Source organism: Ambystoma mexicanum, chromosome 3q (assembly GCF_040938575.1).
Source record: "Ambystoma mexicanum isolate Mex_15411 chromosome 3q, UKY_AmexF1_1, whole genome shotgun sequence".
Lineage (NCBI taxonomy): Eukaryota > Metazoa > Chordata > Amphibia > Caudata > Ambystomatidae > Ambystoma > Ambystoma mexicanum.
The window spans coordinates 465773115-465798618 of NC_090926.1; the positions used below are offsets into that span (position 1 = coordinate 465773115).

General features: G+C 43.2%; 1 protein-coding gene across 4 annotated transcripts in view; it reads right to left on the bottom strand.

Moving 5' to 3' along the window:
• Positions 1-25504, bottom strand: part of TMCO6 (transmembrane and coiled-coil domains 6) — a 459096-nt gene that overhangs the window by 36059 nt on the left and 397533 nt on the right. For all 4 annotated transcript variants that reach the window (XM_069654232.1, XM_069654231.1, XM_069654234.1 and 1 more), the window contains exons 9-10: positions 16435-16546; positions 15816-15996 (exon numbers count right to left, since the gene is read on the bottom strand). In XM_069654232.1, the coding sequence (XP_069510333.1) occupies positions 15816-15996; positions 16435-16546 (293 nt within the window). The remainder of the gene's footprint in view (positions 1-15815; positions 15997-16434; positions 16547-25504) is intronic.

A 25504-nucleotide genomic window follows, 5' to 3' on the forward strand; every position in this document is an offset into this window, starting at 1 on the left:
GGTGAAATTACAAAGTTATCATAATTACAGTACAACACTAATTCTGATCAACATCACCTTTGCTGAAATCATCTTCACTGTCGGAGTGTGCCAAGTTTGGTACAGTGTGAGAGAGAATCAGAGGCACACAACTCCTAGTTTCCTCCACACTCACACGTCTGTACAATGCAAGTTGTTAAACATTTATGAAGTACACTGCATCTATTCTTCACACATGAACATCTTATCAAGTGCAGAATGCTGCTGGAGCACATGGCATTCCACATAGAACGAAGGCTAATTATCTGTCCTCCATGTTATAGCCACGTCCAATGGGAGATGGAATTGTTGGCTGTGATTGGTCACTTCGTTCAGGAGAATGATCAGGTAGTTGACTCTTCATTGCAGGTACAAAAGCCCTTCTTGTAAGCAGTACAATTTCCTTCTTTGTCTGGTTTCTTAGAAAATAGTCCAGTGCAACTCTGTAAGTTTAGTTGTATTGGTTCTGGGCCAATATACTTCACAAATTAATTCTTCCAGTTTAAATAATAGCCATTCAGGAATTTGTTCTTTTTTTCCAACTGAATTAAGTGCCAAAAAGGTGTCTTCACTTACTGTAGTTAATGTTTTCCAGTATGAAATTATACCTTTCACTGACAAAGTACATGTGCGATCATGGTATGCAGGATTAGTGATAGGAATATATCTGAAATTAAAATGTGTTTTGAAGTAGTCACAAAGTAAGACTCAGGGAGTTTGTGATACCTATTTATAGCAATCTTTAAGGTGAGTACTTTTTTATTAAATTTCTTTCCACCACAGGTGGAAAATGTATCAAAAAGTGCTTGCATTGTGCTGAGGGAATGGTTAGAAACATATGAAAGGAGACTAAACAAAAGGGGATAAAATGACTGCCACAAACCTTTTTGTGAAGTTAAAAATAAAAAAAAGAGGGAAGTCAAAATGTTTAAATTCTGGGAAGATTTTCAGTCCAAAAATGCGTGAAAACCTTCAGGTGAAACAAAAGAGCCTTGCTCGATAGATTGGTAAAAAGAACTAAGCAGAAATTTAAGTGGCCCATGGTTAGCCAGGGCTCAGCCTTGGCCGTCTCCAAATATTGTCCTTGAGCCAGGTCGCTACCAGGGTTCTCCGAACTAACCTCCATACAAAATTTCTTTAAAAATGAGTGGCAATACTGCTCCTTGCCAGTAGATGTCACATTCAGTAATGTTTAGAATCACAACACCAGTTAAAGAAATGTGAAATTAGGTACTTTTCGAACAGGAAAGGGAAATTATAAGAGAAAACATGGTTTGATTTTTTCCATACATTGTATTAAAGTGTTATCATTAAAATGCCTTTGAGTAGTATCTATGAATAATGGATTTCTTTCGGAAGAACTGTATTACATGTTGTACTGACCCCCTTTGATTTGATGTTCTGTTTCATATTTGAATATACTTATTCTGGTCAAAATGTTTACACACATCAACTATATTTAAATACATCTTTTAAACCAGAATGTTTGACCTTTAATTGCACATATGTAAAATCGATTGGCTCTATTAGGTCACTCCTTTAATTACACAGGCCACTCCTTTTTTAAAGCTTTATTAACTATTTGGGATTGGAGTCTGCGTGATAGCCCCAGAACTGCATCATGGCGGATTAAAGCCCCTACCCCCCCTCACCGCCTTATCCCACTTAAAGCACAAGAACTGAGGCTAAACCTTCCCTACACTACATGATGGTATAATGCTGCAGACAGACTGCCGTATCGTGCACTACTTTTTCGCTCTTCAATCCTAAATGTCCATTTCATTGTTTCGTTTCCAATGAGGCAAGGGCAGATCCACATCTGTATAAAAGTGCAACAAAATGCTCTTTTGTAGAGTGAAAATAAAAAAAAGAAAACCACCTTGAAACACTTGTGTATAGGCGCGTTATAAATGCCATATCACCTGAAATAGGACATTTTTTAAATTGGTTTACATTTTCAAATATATATATATTGTGACGAATCCTTGGATGTCGTCACTTCTTCCCGAGGGGGAGCCCCTTCTCATGAGGCCAGGGAGGCGAGGCTGCTACCAGATAGTCTCTCGGGGGGTGGGTCTCAGCAGGACGACTGTGGGAGCAGGGACTTTCCAAGGAGAACGCAGTATACTCCACTCCAATTCCCTTCATCTGCCACACCCTTGCCTTGTCACCCCATGTAGATGTATCATTTAACTAAAATCATGGGATGAGGAAATAGCTAGTCCACCCAACAGAGAAGCATAGTACAAATACTGAGATGATGAAGAGTCTAGTCTACCCGAAGAAGGAATATGGGACAGGTGCTGAGACGAGCAGGCAATGCAGGGAAACATGAAGAGCACTCCTGGAACCACTAGTGAACGATCAAGTGGTTCCGAAATTCCTATTAGTCGAGTCACATTCAAACAGAAGAGGGAAAATGGAAGAGGGAGAGCAGCCCTCTTCAGAGGAACCGTGAGTGTGGGGAATGCTTGAGCCACCGCCGAACCAAAGGACATGTAGACAAGTTTACCGAGCAGGCAGAGGTGTCCTTGAATGGTCCAGCATGGAAGGACCATCCACCAAAGCAGAAAAGTGGAGGTCCAGACGGGAGACAACCGGGGCCCACGCGGGCAGGTGAAAATGTGCATGCTGGTGGCCACCAAACACTGCAGAAGCCCGAAAGGGAACACCGACCAGCTCAAGACCAACCGGAGGGCGTCAGCAAACCTCAGACAGATACCAGAGTTGCCGGGACGAAGGGGGTGAAAACAACAAAGCTCGGGTCTGCGACCCGCACCCACAAGACCGAAGGTTCATCAGTCATCTTCATAGTCGCAGTACCTTGTAAGTTAGTGAACCAGGTCTGCCACAGTACCAGCAGAGAATCCTACGGAACGGGGACCAACACCCACAAGGAGAAGTGTACAAATCATAGAAACAGGCCAGGGGAAGGGAGACATTCCCCCTAGTATTGTGAACTGTGTCAGAACTGTAAAGGGCCCTGGGGAAAGAAGACATTGCCCCTGGTACTGTGAAGGGAGCCTGTGAAAATGCCAGGGGAAGGGAGACAATCCCCCTAGTGTTGTGAAATTAAATGCCAAGCGAGTGTGAGAACAATGCCAAGGGAAGGGAGTCATTCCCCTGGCATTGTGAAAATACTGAGAGCAAGACACCTGGAGAAGGGAGGCAATCTCCAGGAACCCAATAACAAAGAAACACATGTGGGCAATAAGGAATGTTGATGTTTGAACTGAAACTTTATCTTTTGAGTTGAAACTGAGACCATTACTGCTTTTTAGCATCACAACCTGGAACTTTGTTTTGTGCCTTGGAAAGGGATTGAGACCTGGGAAAGGGAGTCATTCCCTCAGGTAACAACAATTGGAACTGTGATCCGTTGTCCAGAAGAAGGGAGCCGTTCTTCTGGACCAAGAACTACCTCTTTAGTTTAGTTAAGTGTAAAGGAAAGAAGTATGTTTTTGACACAGGACGATGAACTCTTGGATTTACATGGACATCCTGACCGAATCCTTAGTATTGTAGTTGAAGTAGGTAAACCCCTCCAGGAGTAGGGTTTCTCTTTAGGCAATAATCCCCTTGCTGGCGGGCCATTATCGCATAAGGTAATGCCCCCGGGGCCCATAGTTAGAGGCCCAAGCGTAGCATTGCAATGGAAAGTAAAGGATTAATTTGAAAACTGGGGTTAGAGTTATTTTCAGAGATGTTGGACATAATGGTGGAGAATGAATTAGAAGACGATGGAATAGGTGATGTAATACAGGGCATTTCAATATTGAAAGAGTTTAGATTCAGATACAGGAGGTAAATATTGTGATGCATGTCCCTGGTGGAGAACTGCAGACCAAACTTTACTTTGTGTGGCCTGGGGTTGCCAGTAACTGGTAATTGATGTTGGGTTTCGGTGTCCAGTCACAGACATACTTTCTCTTGTTTCCAGACCAGCATTTGAAAGTAGTTGGATTGCAGTGGCCCAACTGCAGGGATTGGTGTACATTTTACTTTGAAGGGCACGTTGACGGATTTGTTGCATGAAAGCCCCTAGAGTGTTTTTTCCAAGTGGACAATTTGTGTACCATATAGGATCATCGCAGCACTGATTGTGGTGGAAGCGACAAGGCAGTAGGGAAAGACAGGGTGCATCCGTTGGCAGTTTGGAGATGTACAGTAGCAGAGATTTCACAGGACAGTCTGGTTCGGTGGGAATTGCATACTTCCTGCCTCTCGGGTTACTGCAGTGTCGCTCCAATAAATTGTGGAGATTTTTGGTTAACTCGTTGAAAGTAAGTGTGGCGTATTGCTTGCCATTTGCATCAGCAACTACTTCAAAAGCATTAGGCGGGAGCAGACAGAGTCCTTCACGTCCTCTTCTTGCCAAGTCTATTTGCATGTCGAACCATACTTTGTACTGTAATGTATGTGGAAAGGCGGTATAGAAAATTCTGCAAGGGCGTAGTTTGGTAAAATCTATAGAAAATGCTGCAAGGGCGTAGTTTGGTAAGATCTGTATGGGTAATTGGTGCCTTGTGTTGTGCCTGGTCTCTTCCATTTCGGCTCAGTCTTTTTATTATACTGATGAATACATTGTTGGCTGCAATAAACTGTTCACTTTGTATTATGTTCACATTTCTGCCATATTGAGGTGACTATTTAAACTAGACCGTAGTGAAATCAAACTTTGTGGCTGGTATTCAACTCCATTTACAGTTCGCACTTCTGCATAAAATAAGCATAGCAAAGAAGCAAGAATATTGAATGGCTGCATTTCTAAAGAAGATGAGTATCCTTTCTGCAGAAGCCAGGCCTTGAACGTGTCAACTGCCCATTTGGTGGCACATTGTGTGTTTTGTTGAGATCTATATAATTCAATTAGATCTAGGTCTGTGTTTGCCACAGAAATATGTCTGCCAGCATTTTTGGATATGGGTAGGACATTCAAGAACTGGCCCTGGGGTGGTTGGACACAGATTTGAAAATTCTACAGAGGTTGGAAATAGTCCCTATTTTCCTGAGTACACCATTCGTCTGTGTTCTGGTCGGATGTGGGTTTAGCAATATACCAAGTTACCCTAGTAACTGCAACTATGTGTTTAGAGGATCTTCAAATCTGAAACTTATAGTGGACTAGCTTGAAGGCTTGTATCCCTCGTTGAGAAGGATGTACTTTTTATTGTGATGAAGGTGTGTTGTTTCCTTTTGTATTTCATTTTGTACGTTTTTGTTACTGCACTCCAATGCCTGCAGGCTTTCAGCACCTTATAAATAAATAAAAAATAAATGAAAGGTTGCGCTGCAAGACTGGTGTTGTGGTTGGTCCTTCTTCTGTTTCTGAAGTGCTCTCTTCCAGCCACTCCTCTATAGTAAGTGGGCGGGTAATGAAAAAGTTGATTGCTGCTGGGGGCCTGGAAAACTGCGACGCGAGCACAGATGTTGCCATGATCCACAACGCGGAAGGTGTTTGGCGCTTTGTTTTCGTTTTCAAAACAAAATGTGTGGATTTTACAGAGAAGCGATTGGTGGCAAGCAGAAAATAATCGATATATGCAGTGGTTCAAGTGGACCTAAATGTGTGATGAACCTTGAAAAATTGAAACCAGTACAAGTTGCTATGTTTAAATCTTGGGGAAGGCAACCCTGAGATTTGATGCACTACAAATACTCTCTTGACCCCCTTTTTGTTTGAACTGTGTTGCATTGAACCCGGGGAAGGGAACCCAGAGGCTTGTGTGGAATAATATTGCCTTTAACCTAAAGGTAATCTTGAGACTTTTTGTGGAACTTTCTTGAACTTGGGGAAGCTCCGAACTTTGTATTGATCACCATTTATTTCATTATTGTTCATTATTGACATCCCTACACATTGTTTAGCTTTAGTTGTGAGGGTAAGGATAGATTTTGGACAGACAGACAAGTTGAAATCTTTGACTCAGACTTTCCTTAGTTTCGGCAGGGAAATCCCACCTTGGTATGAGGCAAGTTAGGCAGTCTAACATCCTGACATTTGATTTAATAAACCATTTTATTTTGAACTTTGAATCTGTTGTCTGTGTCTTGCTGCAGTATGTATAAAGTAGCACTGTCCTCAAAGACAAAGAATGTCCTGTAGAAAAGGTTTGCATTTGTGCTAATTTGCATACCCACAATACCTTGCTGTTGTGGCTCAGAACTGGAGGTGAACTTTCACCAATGGCTACTAGGTGGCATTGTAGAATATGTGACTTGGCTCAAATTGACTATCATACTTTCATTTCAGGTGAAAGTGTTTTATTCAAACCTGACATAACTTTCTTGGTGTTCTGTATATATGGCATACATTACTTATTATTAATATTTCTAATGCTTGTATCTGCTTAGATTCACATACTTTGCATAGGCTGCCATCCAGGGGTACGTGCAGAGTATTGCATTACTTGTTTTTGAAGTTCGAAAAGGGACATCGACTGGGTGTGTCTGCAATACTATCCCTAGTGTGATGTCTGTTGTACCCATTGTTCTTCACGCGTGGAGGTCCCTCAGATTGTTTTGTTACTGACATGAGGGAGCATGAAGTGTCTGCGTGAGTCCATAAAGTAGGTGTAAAATGTCTATGTACCTTCAAATCCAAGAGGGGAGGAAGAGTGGCTGCATGTGAATCTAAGCAAATACAAGCATCAGAAATACAATTGAAGTAAGTAATGTAGGCTTTCTGAGGCTTGTGGATCTGCTTAGAGCCACATGCTTTGCATAGACTAGTGAGCAGTACCTGGAGAAGGTGGTGGGATGTTTGAAGGTACTGCAGCAAAGCAATGTCTTAAAACTGTTTGTCCCACCTGGGAATCTTGTTTGGACTGTGCAATCTGACAGTAATGTAGTGTGAAAAAATGTATAGAACTTGCAAATGGCATCTAAAGGGACATTTTCAATAAAAGCTAAAGTAGCCCCTGTGCCACGTGTTGTGTACTCTGGGCGTGAACGGCAGAGTTTTGTTTTAACCTCTTTAGTGCCAAGGATGAGCTATCTCGTCCTTGACATTACGTTCGCAGTGCCAAAGCAGGGATTGCACAAAATTGAAATCCAAACCCCGGGCTATGTGAGGAGGAGGAGGAGGTTCCTCCTCACGGCATGGGGGTTGGATTTCTGTCAGTTTCACGTCAGCATGCGTAATGCTTTTAAGGGGGCAGTTAAGGGGTTAAAGGGAATAGCACATTTGAATGCACTTGACTATCTATTTTAAGATAGTTGACTTAAAGACAGGATCTCCTTCGCTTCCAGTAGCTATGGACACAAAGAACCTATCAGTATTTGTTATTGGCTTTGTCTTGTTAAGGTAATACATTACAGCCCTTCTAGTGTATGGAGGCTCTTTTCTGCTGAATTGGTAGGGGTTTGGAAGAAAGCTGGATGTTCTATGAACTGGTTGACATGGAACTTTGAAATTAACTTGGGAGAAAATCATGGGTGTGTTCTTAGCACCACTTTGTCTTTATAAATGAAAACAAAGGGATCTTGAACTGAGAGTGCTTGTAGTTCACTGACCCTTCTAATGGATGCAATGGCAACGAGAAATGCACTCTTGTAGGTGAGGTGTTTAAGACTGATTGTATGCATTGGCTCAAATGGGGGACACATGAGCTTTGTAAGTACAAAATTTAAATCCCATCCGGGAGTTGGGTTGGAAATAGGTGGCTGCCATCTTTTAACCCATGAATGACTTCACTACTGGCACCTTACACCAAGACACGTTAGTTTGAGAGGTGGTATATATATATATATATATATATAGAGTGCTGCTAAATGGAGAGTTAAAGACTAAACCTGAATCTAACAGGTAAAGTAAGTAGAGAACAATGTGTGAAGGAGAACAATCAATTGGGTTGTCTTAAGCTTTGCACCAGATAAACCGTTTCCATTTATTGTAGTATAAATGTCTGGTGTTTGCATGCCTCTTTAGGCATGTGCATACAACTTTGTGGAAAGTTTAAATGATCAAACTGACTTCAGGAGCCAAGCTGCAAATTTCAGTGTTTGAAGGCACTGATATGTTGTTCCCTGATGTTGGGACAGCATGTTGTATGGGAAGGAACTTTTCACTGGTGAGTAAAGGGACATTGTGAACAGGTGTGAGACCCATGGTTGACATGCCCACATTGGAGCTATTAGAATGGGTTTGACTTGGTCCTGGTGCATCTTGTGGATTATCTTGAGTAGTGGTGTGTGTGTGTGTGTGTGTGTGTGGGGGGGGGGGTGGAAGTGTAAGCAAATCTCTGACCAGCTCATCCACAGAGCCCCCCCGCCCTCCCCCCTTGGACCCTGTTTGCGGGGTACCTGGAAGTAAAGTTTGGGCATTATGCGTTGTCCTGAGTTGCAAATAGATCTGAGTCCGGTTATCCCCAGTTTGCGAAGATGTCGTGCAGAATGTCTTTGTGCAATTGCCATTCGTGTTCTGACGGAAGCTGTAAGTCTCTGCTTAACACAGCGGCTAGGCAGTTGTGTTCCCGTGCAACGTGTTGGGACACTAGGAACATAGTGTTTGATGCCCAATTCCATATGTTGTGTGCTAGTTTGGACAGACCTGGAGAATGTATTCCCCCTTGCTTGTCTATGTAAGAAATGGCTGTAGGGCTGTCTGTTAGGACTAGGACTGTTTTCCCCTAAAGTAGATGTTGAAAGGCTTGAAGTGCTTTGAGCACTGCTAATAGTTCTAGAAGGTTGATGTGCTTCTTTGTCAGTAATTGTGACCATTTGCTGAGGGCAGTGTGATTGAGGACATGTGCTCCCCACCCTGACAATGATGTGTCTGTGTCCCTGCATAAGGTTCTCCTTTGTCCACCACTGCAAAGAGTGAAACAAATTTAGCAAAATTACCACTAGATCGTCTCACTGACCGCTTGCTTGCGACCATGGTTTCGCTAGCCACTCTTGCATAAGACACATGCGCAGTCGGGTGTGAGGAACTTGGTAAATGCAGGAAGCCATCATCCCTAGAAAGCGCATGGCCTTTCGTACAGTTATCTGACGACCAGCTACATAATGTGGAATTTGGAATAGCATATTTTGTACTCTCTCGTCAAAGGGGAAGACTAAGGCGTCTTTCGTTTGAATTTGGGCCTTAAGAAACTGGTTTGTTTTATCTGGGATGAGACTTGATTTTTTCTCATTGATGGAGACGCCTAGACTGAAGAGTAGGTTGATTGTATCTTGGGTGCTTTGCCGACATTTTTGAGGTGTGTCTGCCTCTCTCCTGTAATTAGCCAGTCATCGAGATAAGGGTACACTGGGATGGACTGTCTGCACAGGTGGGCCGCTGCGACTGCAAGGATTTTGGTGAATGCTCTTGGCACTGAGGATATGCCAAAGGGAGGACCTTGTACTGCTAATGAGTCTTTCCGACTTTGAACTTGAGATATTTTCTGTGCACTGGCAATATTGAAACATGAAAGTATGCATCATATCCAATGTTGCCATGTACCCCCCTGTTTTAAGAGGGGGAATACTTCCTGAAGGGTTGTCATTCCAAACGTTTGCAGTTTCACATGCGTTTGCTGGATGTAGGTATAACACCGGGCACATAGTTACGTCTTTTTTGGGAACAAGGAAATAGGTTGAATAAATACTAGTTTACCTTGTGAGGAGGGACCAATTCTATTACTCCTTTTAGTAGAAGAGTTTGAATCTTGTTTTGTAGAATTCGCTGGTGTTCTTGCAACATTTTCTGATGCTTTGGTGGATGGTATCAAAGTCTTGCAAGGAACGCTATGGAGTACCCCTTGGACATGGTGGAAAGTACCCACTTGTCTGAAATGATTCCCTCCCATATGCTTGTGAATTGTGAGATGTGACCCCCTACTGGGGAAACATGGGAGGGAACCTGAATTAAGCTGGCAGTGTTTTTGGGCAGCAGAGCGGTTTGCGGCTGCTGCCCTAGAGCGAGCTCTGCCCCATCTGAAGCCCCTTTAATAGGTGGATTGAAAGGGGGTTGATTGTGAAGTCTTAGAGTACCAAGGAGATGATGAACCCAGGTTGAAAGCAGATTGTGTTGCGCATGGATAGGCCCCGAAAAAACCTGTGTGTGTTAAACACATCACGCTGAACATAGGGTTTGTTTGAAATTTGGTTTAACGATTTTACAGATTCATGCTCCTCCTTAGCAGTTTCACCACCTTTCCAAAAAACACATATGATTCAATGGGCATATTGAGTAGGGTTGCTTGAGTCTCAAGCTTAAACCCCAATTGTCACAACCAAGCGTGGCGCTTTAGTACTGTGGCTTCTGCTACAATCCTACCAGCATTGTCAGCTGCATCCAAATTAGCTTTAATTATATTGTTAGCCACATGTTTGCCCTCGGCCAGTGTCTTTGAAATCTGAGTCTAGAGTGGTTCAGTGACGGCGTCTAGTTGTGACTAAACATTGTCCCAGAGTGCCCTACTGTAGCTGGAAAGAAGAGTGGTATTGTTGGCAATACACACTTGTTATGCAGCTGAACTAGCCACTTTTTTTGCCAGGGCGAATAGTTTTTTACTCTCATTTTCAGGAGGAGCTTCCGTGGAAGATGAGGGAGTGCACGCCATTTTGCAGGTGGAGGTAACCGCCAGGGAATCTGGCTTGAGCTGACCTTGTGTGTGTATATATAATGGATCAGAGGGACCTGGGTAAAAAAAAAAAAAGGTTTTCTCCACCGTGGGATCAACCGCCCTGATGCAAAAAAGGTGTCTCTAATGAAGGTCGTATTCTTTTGGATACAGACTGAAGTAGTGGAATGAATTGCCCTATAGAGGTTCTTTCTTCTAGCATTACATCCACAAAATCTAAATCTTGGGGAACCACTTGTATTTGAATCTTAAATGGTCTGCTGCCTTTTTGAGCAGATCATTATTATAGGATTTGGTCATTAACAGGAGAATCAGCCACACTCGCCTTGAGGTGAAGGAAGGAGAAATTTGTCATCCTGATTATAAGGATCATCATCATCCCCATATTGGTCATGATCTCCTAGATAATCCTCTTTAGTTCCCCGATCATCAGTATTATCTTGGTCTAAAATAATGACATCTTCTGTGAACCCTGTACTTTGGGGCTGTGAATTGACCGTCTCATGTAATTCTGAGGACTTAGAAGTCCTAAATCAATATGTTTTTGTCTAACTGGATACTTTTCCATAAATGACACAAAAAAATGAGAATTTGTCTAGTTAGCTCAAATCTCTCTTTTGTCCAAGAGCCTTCCTAGGAGTGTTTTTAAGAGGAAATGGAACCTCTTCAGGGTGTATGTGTAGGGTCAGAAAGTAAAGCTTCTGACAAAGAAGATAAGTCCTCAGTGTAGTGAGTGTCTTTCGGCAATGTATGCCCTTGCGCTGAAGTTTTAGTCTGTGAGGGCGTTTCAACGGTTGTTTTAAACCTGCCTCTTGTGTAAAAAGTCTCGATGGACGTTCAAGAGCGTGCGTCTTCGAAACAGAGGACATGGGCAAGCGCTTTCGAAGCGTAGCCCGAGGAATTTATGCGCAGAAGACTTTTCACTCAACGCCTGTTTTGAAGGGCTGTCATGTCGCACCCATGGGAAGGGCGCAGAGGACTGCGTCCAGGTAGATGCACCATAGGTGCGTTTGTGTACCGCGTGGCCAGATTTCAACGACTTTGTTGTCGACTGGCTAAGGGTTGTGTGTTTATCACGTGAGTGAGCATCCCTAAGTTCTGTATGTTTGTGTGTGCCACTGTCGCCGGGGTAGTCTGCACTCAGAGGGGGAGAATAGCACTCGGGAATCTACTGATCCCATATCGTCTTTGGCGGCACTTTGTGCGCTGAAAGCGCCCTGTTCTTCGGACTCTCTGGCACCTGTTCGGGAGTCTAGGCTGGCTTCCACCTGCATGGTGTGGGCTGCCCAACGCTTAGTGCATCGATATTTTAAAGTTGTGGTTCAAAAAAGCTGGCAGGCTGCACAGCGTTTCTCACAATGATCTCTCTCGAGACAGTGATTGCACACCCAGTGAATATCCTTCCAAGGATATTTTTTACGGCAGGATGGACAAAATTTTAATGGAGTTTTTTTCCATGACTGGAGAACATGGAAAATAAATATAGAGCATAAAGGGAGTGCGTAAATGTAGGCATTCTCCAGGAGGAATGAATATATTTATATACTGTTGACGTCCCTTTTCGAACTTCGAAAAACTTCATGTGCAATACTCTGAAACTTCCACTAGATGTCGGCCTATGCAAAGCATGTGATTCTAAGCCGATCCTCAAGCCTCAGAAATATATATATATATATATATATATATATATATATATATATATATATATATCTTAACCCAATGTAACACCCCCCTCTCTCCCTACTGTACAGTCTGCAGCATGGCTTAATTAGACAGTCACCAGAAAGGATGTCAAAGCACTTCTTTGTCAAAAACGCCCTTGAGAAGTCGGTCGCTGTGTTGATCGTTGAAAATGTTGATAAGTTATATTAATTTCAATGATAACTAAATAAAGGCTATAAACCACGATCTCCGCAACACGTGACTCGACGCGTGAAGGACCATGGGTACAACAGACGTCACACTAGGGATAGTATTACATACAAGCCCATTCGAGGTCCCTTTTCAAAGAGAAAAAAAACACAACAAAGTGGGAGGACCGCACCCAGAGGACAAAAATTGAAATATTATTCACACATGTCGAGTTAATAAAACAATGACATTTTAATGCAAATTACACTGATCAAAAGGAAGCAGGCACAGGTAACACGTTTCACACCGTCATGGTGCTTGTTCACATAAACTGATCAAGGACACACAAACATTTAAATAAAAGTAAGTCCTTCTCTGTTCACCAACCTTCAACACACTTTTTTTTTTTTTTTTAAACAATTCCCAAACGAACGAAAGGGAAGTAAAGAACATGGTAAAGCAGGGACAGTTATGACATAATAAACATGGTGCCTCAAAGCATAATAATAATGTGGTCCCTCAGGACAATGATAAATTGAAGTTGACAGAAAACAACAATGACCTCTAATTAAACACAGTAATGGCTTAATGAAGGACAGGGGCCCCATCAAATGAATACTTCATAATTTAATAATACCAGAATCCATGTTCAATGTGAGGAATTTGACTAATGCACCAATATGTCATTACTATGCCTTAAAAATCTCCTTACACTCCGTACATTGCAAAACCATTCGTATAATCATGGTGTCAAGGCTAAGTGTCTATGCCAATGCCAACACTCTGTTCAAGTGAAGATTAAAAAACACAGACATACAATAAAATACACCATTACAAATATGCACAATATTCTAGCTCAATAACTCCTGTACTTAAGAGAGTATCATAAAGTGCAACTGCATATAGCAACATAGATAAAAATACACAATAGCACTTGTCTCAATGATGGACCTTATGTGCAAAATACAATTAGAAAAGCAGCTATACATACAGTGCAACATTTAGAAAGTGCAAATCAGACCCAATAACACCAAAACTAAATCGCCAGAAATTAACGTGCAAATACATATATAGCAGCAGGACCACCACTGTAGCTACTCACTGGTCAATCTTAATTAAAACACTTAATTATTGAAAATGGTGCTAATGTGCAAAATGCAGTAAAAATAGCAGCATATCTTCAGTGCAAAATTGGAATAGTGCAAATATATCTATTCACAATAAAAACCATGCTGCAATCCAGAGAGAAAACAATCAACAAAACGATTAAAGAAAGAAAAATCTTAGCAAAAAAGCAGACCAGCTAACTTCATGATCAGACACCAATAAAGGTATACAGTTCCTCATCAATATTGTGCCCATGAGGTATTTTGTGTCCAGAACCAGAATCAATTTGGTCTCCATTTGCCAATGTTTTAGAGTTCCATTCCCTCCACAAGGATGTATAGGTACATGATCAATTCCCCAAAAAGTTAAAAGCTGTACATTACTGTCATGTTGTTCTTGAAAATGTTTTGCTATAGGATAGGAAGGGTCCACCTTCCTGATAGCAAAATCGGAATTTTGAGCTTACAGGTGGTACTCGCAACATAAAATGTATTACATGGACAATTCAATACATACAACATAAACATGATGTCACATGTAATATGATACTGCATAATTCGCAATGCACCTAAGACTGGATGGACAAATGTTTTCTGTGAAACTGCATGCAAACATACTTTACATCCGTGGCAATAATGAAAACCAACAACTCGCTGAGATAACCATGCACTCTCCATAGGTCTAATATTCATGGGAGATAAAAAAAAAAAAACTGGAAACCAATTTATCTTTCAACGATAGTGACCTCCTAAATGTGAGGCAAGGTTGAAAAGACAAAGATGATAAATCCTTGTCCATTCAGAGGACATGCCAGTGTCTCTGAACTATCATCCTGATTTGTTGAGATGCAGCACAATCTGCCACAATAAAATGGGGTTCATCATTATCAGGATCGTTTATTTTTCCTGTTGACATTTAGCAAATGATCCCTCTGCAAATTTCTGGCCTTAACATAAGCATTTTCAATCACCCCTGTTGAATATCCCTGTGACACAAAATGATGTGCAGCTACTGAACAACAATCAAATTGAATCAAGTAAGAACAATTGCGACGATAACGCACTAATTCCCCATAAGGAATACTTTTCTTACAGCTGGCAGGATGGCTACTGGTGGCATGCAAGGGAAGGCTGGAGATGGTGGATTTTTTGTGTATAAAAAGGTATGAATAACATTGCCATCCAATTTCACACTGACATCAAGAAACACTATTTCAGATGCACTATGGGTCTCCGTAAATGCCAAGTTAGCAGTATTGCAATTAACTTTCTTAAACTCCACGCAGCTCAATTCAGTGCCCTTCCAGATTACAAATACATCTATAAAACACCACCATGCAACAATCTGTTGAGTATATGTCTTATATATATAACTTCTTTCAGCATGGTATCCTCCCACCACCCCATGGTCAAATTGGCATAGGAGGGGCAAAGGCACTGCCCATGGCAACTTCTCTGACTTGATGAAAAAATGAATTTTCAAACAAACTTGTTCAGGCAAAAAGTTAACATCTCAAGAATGAATGCACTGTGAGACAGAAAATTAAGAGATTGTGTCCCCCGAAAATATTTACAGGCTGTCGAGTGTTGCTAATATCAAACAATCTTCCAAAGGGATTCCATTAACCTGTTGTAAAAAATCTTTGGTGTCACACAAAAAGGTTAAGTAGAAACAAAACAAATGAAGGTTTCATCAACAAAACGAGATATATTTTCTAACACGGAGCCTGATGAAGTGACTATAGGTCTCCCCAGTGGCCTCACCATGGACTTCTGGATCTTAGGTAAAAAAGTAAATTGTGGGGACCGTCAAGGATGAAGGGACCAAAAACATACACGTGTCATCATCAACAATGCCCGTGCCAACAATGTACACTGAACTTCTGTATCATTTTTTTTTTTTTTTTAAGACTTTTAACACAATGGGGGTATTTCCATATGCCATCACTTTTCCGGACCGGCAGAGTACAAGTTTGCCACTGGGGGTTACCCAATTTAGCTCCAGCCAAGAGAAAATCAGGCCCTCACTGACAAAAAATAGCCAGTGTTACCGGTACCGGTATTGCCTGTAATACTGGGATATCAGGCGGTGGGAACGGTAATACCGTTTGCTGGTATCCCGACGGAATTACTGGTAAACTCTAAATTACCCCCAAAACCTTCCAAGATCGTGCCCATATTAGGCACAGCTAGTCATAAGTTTGGCAATTAATGATCTCATGATCAGTAACCAAACGCCCACATGCTAGGAGTAAAACACTTCCATTACCTGTGAGGTTGTTGAGAAGCCAAAGGCACTCGGGCACCATGAAGGGCTGCTGCTGTAAAAAGACTGCCATGAAAACAAAGATGGCCCCCAAGAGCCGTCCATCCGGAATCTGTACTCTACCCAAGGTTATCTTGTCATCTGCGAGTAGATTACCAAGACACCGCAGTGCTGGGCACACCAACTGAAATAGTGAAAAATTGTTAAATTAAAAGGAAACCAAAGGGGAAAAGCAGAGTCACAGCAGACTATTTTATGTGTTCTAATGACAGCAGCTAGCATTCAGCACCTTACCTATTCTCAGCCATACAATTGGATGTGTAAAACCTGTGCGTGAGTTAAGGGCAGACCTATGTATACTTTTGAAACCACCACAAAGGTGATAAAGGATCCTTATTTGAAAACAAGCAGTCTCTTGTACAGAGTGTATTGCAAAAACAAGATCACAAAATGTTTCACAAAGAATCGTCAAACGCTAACTGTTGTCCTAAAAACAGTGTTAATCAGAACCCAATTATTTTCCTACAGCTGCTTCACAAACATTACCCTAAATGGGCCAACTTCTACTAAAAAAATATTTAAAATTAGGTCACAAACATGTGCCTAGAAATATTTTACTTACAAGCTCGAGTCCCTGAGCAACCTCTTCAGAGACACTAGCAGCCGTTCCGACCAGGAGATTCACCAGGATCTGCACAACATCATGCGAGAGGAGCAGTACATTGTTCACTTGGCTGTATAAAGCAATTGCCAGATCAGTTAAGTGATAAAATATACATCGCTCAAAGGCAGAAAGCATTGCACTGAAAGGATTGTTAGACATCAAAGAGTGTTTAGCAACAGCCCCCTATTGGGACTAAATGCGAGGCATTCTGGAGATTTAGATATCACATCCCATTAAGTGACTTACAAATGTATTAAACTGGTTTGAATGGGTTCTATGTGGTTTTTTTCGATGGATTTTTTTTTATTTTGAGCGGAGTTCCCCACAAACCTCCCATTTCCCGTTATTGACCCCACCCGACCCCCGATATATATATATATATATATATATATATATATCGATGAGTTGTTTCGATGGAACTTTTGCGGTAAAAATGACATCGAAAAAACGACTTGGCAGAAGGACGTCGTACCGTTTGGATGGTGTAGGCGCAACAACAAGGCCCTCATCTAATAGGGCCCTCTTGTTCCATCATTCTGGCATGGAGACTAACATCATCACAAGGTGGAGTTCTGCGGAAAATGCAGTTCACCCTTATAAGTCAAAAAAACTGTGCTAGGGGAGAAATTGTCCGCATAAATGCGTGTTCAAGTTGGGTTTCAAGGTTAGTACACTAGCAGGATCTGTTTTTTGAGAATTACAATATGATGAAGCAAATCCAATATGGCTGAATGTTTGGCATTGCTATGCAGAACAAGGAGTCCCCTTTTAGTTTCAATAATATCCCCACTACTTAAAGAGTTCTAAAATGGTGCCACGTTTAGCCAACAGGATTGACAGGAAACACGAGGAAACCATGCCGCGTTGTACACAAGTCTAGACATAGGGCCTCATCACGACTTGGGCGGTAACCCTTAAAATCGGCGGTAACGCTCTTAGCGCCGATTTCAAGGGTCCGTCGGATCACGACTCCAAATACCGCCGGCGCCATAACAGCGCCAGGAACCATTCGCGCTAAAAAATCACCAATCACGAGTACTGCGTTGGCGCTATTAGTGCCATAAAAGCGGCGGACAATCTGCCGAAAATACCTCCAGCAAAAAGCTGGAGGTAACAGAACACAGGCCACAGCAATAAGGACCCAGGTGGACCCACTGCAAATCAGAGGCCTACAAAGGAGCCACCCATGCACAACACACCCTCCCCAACACCATAACACCAGCAGGAGCAGGGAGGAGACAGCAATAAGGACCCAGGTGGACCCACTGCAAATCAGAGGCCTACAAAGGAGCCACCCATGCACAACACACCCTCCCCAACACCATAACACCAGCAGGAGCAGGGAGGAGACAGCAATAAGGACCCAGGTGGACCCACTGCAAATCGGAGGCCTACAAAGGTGCCACCCATGCACAACACACCCTCCCCAACACCATAACACCAGCAGGAGCAGGGAGGAGACAGCAATAAGGACCCAGGTGGACCCGCTGCAAATCAGAGGCCTACAAAAGGAGCCACACATGCACAACACACCCTCCCCAACACCATACTGCCATATTGAGCTGGGAGCCTTGAGGTTGACTAGTAGCTGCTGCGCCTGGAGCTACAGAGGCCAGCCAACCAGACCAGGCCCCTGGAAGTGCAGGGGTCAGTGGGGATGAGGAAAAGAAGTTGGAGAGCAGCACCAGCAAGGCAGCCAGCCATGCCCAGGGTCAGGCCAACACCCTGGGCCCTGACTGATGGCCAGTTGGTGACAGATCATCGGCTGGACAGAGCCACCATCACCCAGTAGCTGGACACAATCCAGGCTGACATTGGCAGCCGCATAGGCACCAGCACGGCAGTACCTCCCCTAGTGAAGCTCGTGTCTGTGCCACAATTATTTGGGACTGGCAGCTACCAACATACCGTTGACATGATGCATGGAATGGCCCAGTCCACATTCAGTGCCATGCTTGGACAGGTGCCTGATGCACTGTTGAATCATGTGAATGTAGACATTGCATTGCCAGCCACACAGGCACAGTTGCACCAGCTGAAGTGTCATTACAATGCCATTGGCCAAGTCACGAATGTAACAGCAGCCCTGTACTGCACACATGTGGCACACGTACCACCCCAGGCACATGAGGCTGCCTACAGAAACCTGAATCAATACCATTCCCTCAACGTGCAGATGATATCCGACCACACCTTCATCCACTGCTCTGGCCGCTACCCAGGATCCACCCACGACTCCATGGCCCTGCGCAACAGTACCCTGCTGGCGTACATGAAAATGCATCGAGTGCAAAACACATGGCTACTGGGTGGGTGCAAATGTATACCATGAAGCATGTCAATCGACAACAGATGGTGCCTGTCACAGAATCCATCATACCCAATAGTCAGCAGGATTACTGCAGCATACACAATTAAGCACCTTGCACGATAAACCACGGACACGTGCCACACAGCAGAACACACCCATGCAGGATGTAAGACATGTGGTGGCACAGTGACATTTGCAAAACCCACCACAATAAACCCACCTGTGTGCGTTACACCATGGCTCTGAACACTGACAGTACAGAATTCCCAACCTGGCCACCCGACAATGATTCTTTTTCAAACCATAAGCTGGCACAACCACAAACGCACCACACATAAGTAGGCCGAGTAATGACGATGTTCATCCCACTAACACTGTGCCCAAAATGTGCAGGGAAATGCATGGAGAACAATACAGAGCAGTGACAACCAGCAAATGCAACTGTAGCCAAATAGATTTGCAATGACACGAGGCAGCCACTTCTGTCATGCAGATTGCAATGACACATGAGGCAGCCACTTCTGTCATGCAGAAGTAGATGGAAGTGCCCCCTTATCCAGCGCCAACTGAATGAGTACTCTTGCACACACATACATAAGCGTACCAAGTGGAGAGTACCCCATTGATTCAATCGTGCCCGTAGGACAGCACACTCCACAATGTTATAGTCCAAATGATATGAAAGGCTAAATGACACTGATGACAGAGCCTTGTACACCCACTGGACTTACCTTGTCCCCATACCGTCTCCCTCTCCCCTGCAGGTGATTCTGCATATTCCCAGTACACGAGGCACATGACCCCTGTGTGTCACCCACACATGGAGGTGGAGCGGGCATACAACCTTGCCCATGCCCGTACATGACTCTGAAACACGAGGCAACCTATCAGTCAAAATAAGATAAAGTGCCGTTAACTAAGTACCTCTTGCTGCTCTTACTTACAGGGTGGAGGGCTGGAGCCTGTCCCTGCTTCCACAGCCTCATCAGTCTGCTCTACGCCAGGCAGACCATGCGGGATCATCACAGGACTCCAGGGTAAGGCTGTGCACACCTCAATAGCACCGTTGTGAATTATCTGGTCTCCTTTGGCATACCTGCCTCCCATCTAAGGCCCTCCGTGTGGCTTTAACCCACCTCTATATACTTAATTGAGTGCACATACACGTGCAGCTGACCTTAAGATGGCCGACGCCAAGATCTGTGTACCCGTTGCCTAGCAACAGGCTTCGGCACTCTAAGGCTCTGATTGGGCCAATCTCAGTATTTACTGCTTCCTGCGCCGGCGGATGGCACTAGCCGGTCTGGTGCTTGTAAGGCCTGGTGCTTGTAAGGCCTGGTATATAAGGCCTGGTATATAAGGCCTGGTATATAAGGCCTGGTATATAAGGGCTGGTATATAAGGCCTGGTATATAAGGCCTGGTATATAAGGCCTGGTATATAAGGCCTGGTATATAAGGCCTGGTATATAAGGCCTGGTATATAAGGCCTGGTATATAAGGCCTGGTATATAAGGCCTGGTATATAAGGCCTGGTATATAAGGCCTGGTATATAAGGCCTGGTATATAAGGCCTGGTATATAAGGCCTGGTATATAAGGCCTCCGCTACCCTCATCTCGCACCCAGCTTACCTACCACCGGCTTCCCTGAGCCTGCATATCACCAACGTGAACCTTGAACCCGTCTGCTGCCATTCTCATTGGCTATACCCCAGGACTATTTCCACGCCTGCAGTAAGGTGCGTGAAAGAGACTCAGGATACTCGTCAGTGCGATTCAACCGCACCGTAACCCTCCTTAACAATACCTCGTACTTTAGCGATCACTTCTCACAACTCCCGAAACTTGCTGTGCTAACTGATGCGAGCAAGCAACTAATTCTTGGCCACTGGGCCTCCCATACTGTTAACTGTCGTAATGTTTAAATGTACCACTTGTCTTGAGAATCGAATCCAGCCTACCGTGCCTTACGCGTATCGAACGGATTCTCTCACACGCTGCAAGCTGTTCAAACAATCCGCATTTAGGATTCCATGCCTATCGCACTCCTGACTGCTTCTCCAGCCAACTGTCCAAGATGCTTTGCCCATCAGCTCTAACAGACTGTACCCGCTTAGAGAAATTATCCATAGCACCTCGGGTGTAGCAAGTCGCTTTTAGCCTACCCTGCCTCACGCACTGCCGCGGTGCCTGTTATGACAGTCATACAAGAAACTTGCTTTTTTTCACCCACTATGCCCGTGTACTGCTAACCGCATCCGCCCATTATGCCATATGTTTGCAAATAATCTTTAGTACACTGCTTTGTGTGTTTGTCAGGACAGTCACTGAGATATCTGCTTCCAACTTACTATGCCCCTTGCACTACTAACTGCATTCGCCCATTGGTACCAATTTAAATGTAATTACCTACCAATGTCATTTAAGTGATCTATTTTTGCCAAAGATTGAAGTGTATCTGTACTGCATATCCTGCCAGCTAACGCCTGAAGCCCATTCAGATATCCATGCTACACTAGATCAACTAGCACTCAGTGTCACTGATTTATTGACTATTGTGACTAAGAACTAGCCTAAATGCACGCCAAATGAACTCACTTTGATACAGGAACTAACCGACTAATGTATACATGCCTCCTATGTCAGATTGCCTTCTAGGCTATACTGCCTAGTATACCTATTGTGCCCACTTAAAACTGCATTTGCTCTGCTTTTGTAAACCTTGACTATTCTGTTGTGTAACTGCCTTACTTAGGTTAGATTAGCATATTTGTAACTGCATTTTGCACTGTTTATGTATACCTGACCACTTTGACGCACTATTGCCTTACTCAGTTCAGACCAGCCTATTCAAAATTGCAGCGGTCCTATATATGACAGACTTGCCTATTCAATGTATAAATCCTACTCATGTTAGTCCAGCCTAATTGAATTTGCTTATGCTACTTCTATGCCGGACTAGCCTATAAGGCGCCACAACTGCCTTACTATGATCAGATCAGCATACCTAGGCTCACACTAGTGACTAGCCCCTAGACTGGACTTTGCTGACACTCCCACCACTATATTGTGCGCCCACCCATAAATGATGCGTGTTACAATGACCTTGGTGTCCCCTCTAATAGTGCTCACCATACCAATAATCTTCCTAACCATGACCCAAATTAAGTATGCACCCTGTCCCACACCTGACAGACACTAGGTTACAAGCTAGACTCCCCTACCTCCATGAGCCTAAAACTATCAATAACAAGTACCTAAACCTTTGCTCTAACCACAAACTTAATACCTCATACTTTGAGCAAGCCCCTACACGTATGACATCAGATGCTATACCTAAACAACACATACTAGCCTCTACGGAGATCACCTATCACAACCACGATATCAGGAGCACTGATTAATGCCAGATCTGTAGTGGCTCATGCTACCGAGATAGCTGCTATCCTATCCTCTGATAAACTAGAATTCCTAGCGATTACAGAAACCTGGCTGCACGAGGCAGCAGGCCCAGCCCTCACATTAGCCATACCGGAGGATTATCACTTAATCAGAATGGCCAGACCTAATTCCAGAGGAGGTGGCATAGCCATCATTGCCAAAGCTAACCTCAACCTAAGATTATCAACCTCAGTCCCACTTAAATCTTGTGAACTACTTACTGCCAAATTGCCCATTCCCCCTCATTGCACCTTAACTATCCACCAAATATACAGGCCACCAGGGCCCATCGGTACATTTGAAGAGGAGCTATCCAGCTTCCTATCAAACAATACCAAAGACTCCTCAAATACTTATTCTGGGCGACTTCAATTTAGGATTCAATGACCCAGGGGACAAACATGCCCAAGCAATAGCAACTATGCTCACTGAACATAACCTTAACCAGAAAATCCTTGCGCCAACTCACGATAAAGGTAGGACCCTAGATTGGGTAGCCACTTTGAAATGTCCCACCGTCATCACTAAAATTAGCCCCCAACCTTGGATTGACCACCACTTAATTGACTTCTACCTAACTTTAGACAGACAAATAGCTAAAGTCAAAATTATGGCAGCTCCTCTCCCCGCTAGATCAAAGAACATGATTACCCCTGACAAACTTCTACCCCTCCTCCCTACCATTAATGCTCTCCCAAGTAACTCTGATCCTTATACCTTGGTGGATCTTTACAACAATACCATGATCAAGGCACTTGACACCATTGCGCCCCTTAAACTACGCAAGAGTAAACCGCAGGCTCACCTTAATGCCTGGTTTACCCCACACCTTAAAGAACTAAGATCGCAAAAGAGAAGACTAGAAACTCTATGGTGACATTCTCCGACGGACGAAAATAAATTACAACTCAAACTTATGGCAAACAACTAAAAGAAAGAAATTATCTGCACTAAAAAAGATCTTTTCAACAAAAGAATCTCAAAGGCCAGCTCTAAGACCAAGGAACTGTTTGTGATCCTTCGGGAATTAGAATCACCCACACCTCCTCCTGACAACTTACCCAAATACAAACAATGGTGCACTAGCATCCAGAATGCCTTAGCTAACAAAATAACAACACTGCAAACTAAAATTGCCCTAACAAAAGCCTCCTTGCCTTCCACTAAGACGCTAACTACCATCCTTAATATTAAGGATAAGCCTAGCCGAGCACCATTCAAATTTACTAAAGTATCCATTCAGGAGACTGAAAAAATTATTGCATCCTTGAAGCCATCCAATTGCAAAGGTGATGACTGCCCGGCCCAAATAATCAAGGATGCCGCAAGAGATTTAGCCCCCTTCATCGCAAAACTAATTAATGTGTCCTTTTCATCCAATATGGTCCAGGGCAATTTAAGAGTCATGCGTTTTACCCCTCCATCCTTACTAATTATAGGCCCATTACCACGGTCCCCTTCCTCCTCAAGATAATAGATAGAGTAGCCTATCTTCAAATTCAGAATTATCTTGAGACTAACCAGCTCCTGGGCTCCCGCCAATCCGGATTCAGACCACAACATGGTACGGAGACGGCCTTAATTGACATCAAGGCACAAATTGACGAGCTCAACGATAAAGGAAACGCTGCCATGCTGCTCCTCTTCGATCTGTCGGTGGCCTTTGACTTGATGGACCACGCAAGTTTTATGCAAACACCTTGCATCGGCCGCCCACTTCTCGAGTGAAGCCATAGCCTGGGTCAAGTCATTTCCGGACAACAGAACTATGCAAGTTTTTTCCTCCTCGGCATCGGCAGACCCTATTCAAACAACATGTGGCGTCCCACAGGGCTCCTGTGTCTCATCAACTATGTATAATATTTTTACCAAGCCCCTATTTGACAAATTGGACAGACTAGGTGTCACCTACAAAACCTACGCAGATGACACCCAGATCCTCATTCCCCTTTTGGGTAATTTCGTCACTGATAAGGCCTTGGTAAGTGAAATATACACCCTCATTCAAGCATGGATGGCAACTCATGGCCTCTGCCCAAATGACGATAAAACAGATCCTGATTCTTGGCTCTGCTTCTAATCTATAAAAACTTGACACTAAGTACTACACCTTCAATATTGATGGCAACATAATTACAGTAGCCAAAGAAGTGAAGACACTTGGATTCTACCTCGACTCCACCCTAACCTTAAAAAAATGGGTACATTCCCTTGCATCATCTACCGCCTACACCTGTAAACTCATTAGATCATGTAGGCCATTCCTCACACAAGCCAGCTGCATTATCCTAGCTAATTCCCTAATATTATCCAAACTTGCCTACTGTAACGCCCTATATTTGGGAGCCAATAAATACATTATTAACAAAATTCAGACACTACAAAACAATGCCCGCAGAACAGCCTTGAACTTCCCGACTAGAGAACACGTATCCAACACAAGGAGAGACCATCACTGGCTTAAAATCAGTGATAGGATCCTCTCCAAAACAGTGTCACTAACCTTCAAATGTCTAAACAACGCAGCCCCACCTTACCTCACGGAATGAATAGTCAGAAGAACCTCCACCCGTCCCTCCAGAACGGTTAACTCCCACTGCCTACAAATACCCAGAGTTAAGCTAAAAAAACTGGTGGAAACAGCTTCCCTGTAAAAGTGGCCCAGTACTGGAATGCACTCCCACCTGAGCTTAGAACAGATCAGTCCCACTATAGCTTCAGACGTAATACACTCAACTGGTTACGATCCAATGACTGCTATGACTAACCGGCATGCACTAGCCTGGAATGTGTTACTTATATATGTATTGACACTGCTTTAATGTATGTATGCCTTACCTGTCCCTACCCTGTAACTAAGCTAAACGTATCCTTGTACTCTGTTGTGCCCAGTTACCTAAGGGTTTGGTGTGCCCTGCAAATTAATAAACAAACTTGAGCAAATGTAAATATATAAAATACTGATAAACATCTAGTATAGTTATTATTTAAACTCCCATATCCCAATATATTGTAAGGATGTTCTCTGATGTTCAGCAATGAATAGAATCATTAATCAAAAAGAAATAAATATAATTAAAAAAGGATGTAAATAACAATGTACTGGAGATGCGAAAATACCTTAGGATCTACTTATTGATCACCAGCACATCAGTCAATAGAATAATCAGATAATAAGGTACCAATAATAAGAATACAAATTATGTTCCTTGATAAATAGTTTTCATAACTTTACTGTTACAAATCAATTGATTATGATTTATTTGTTCCTTCTCC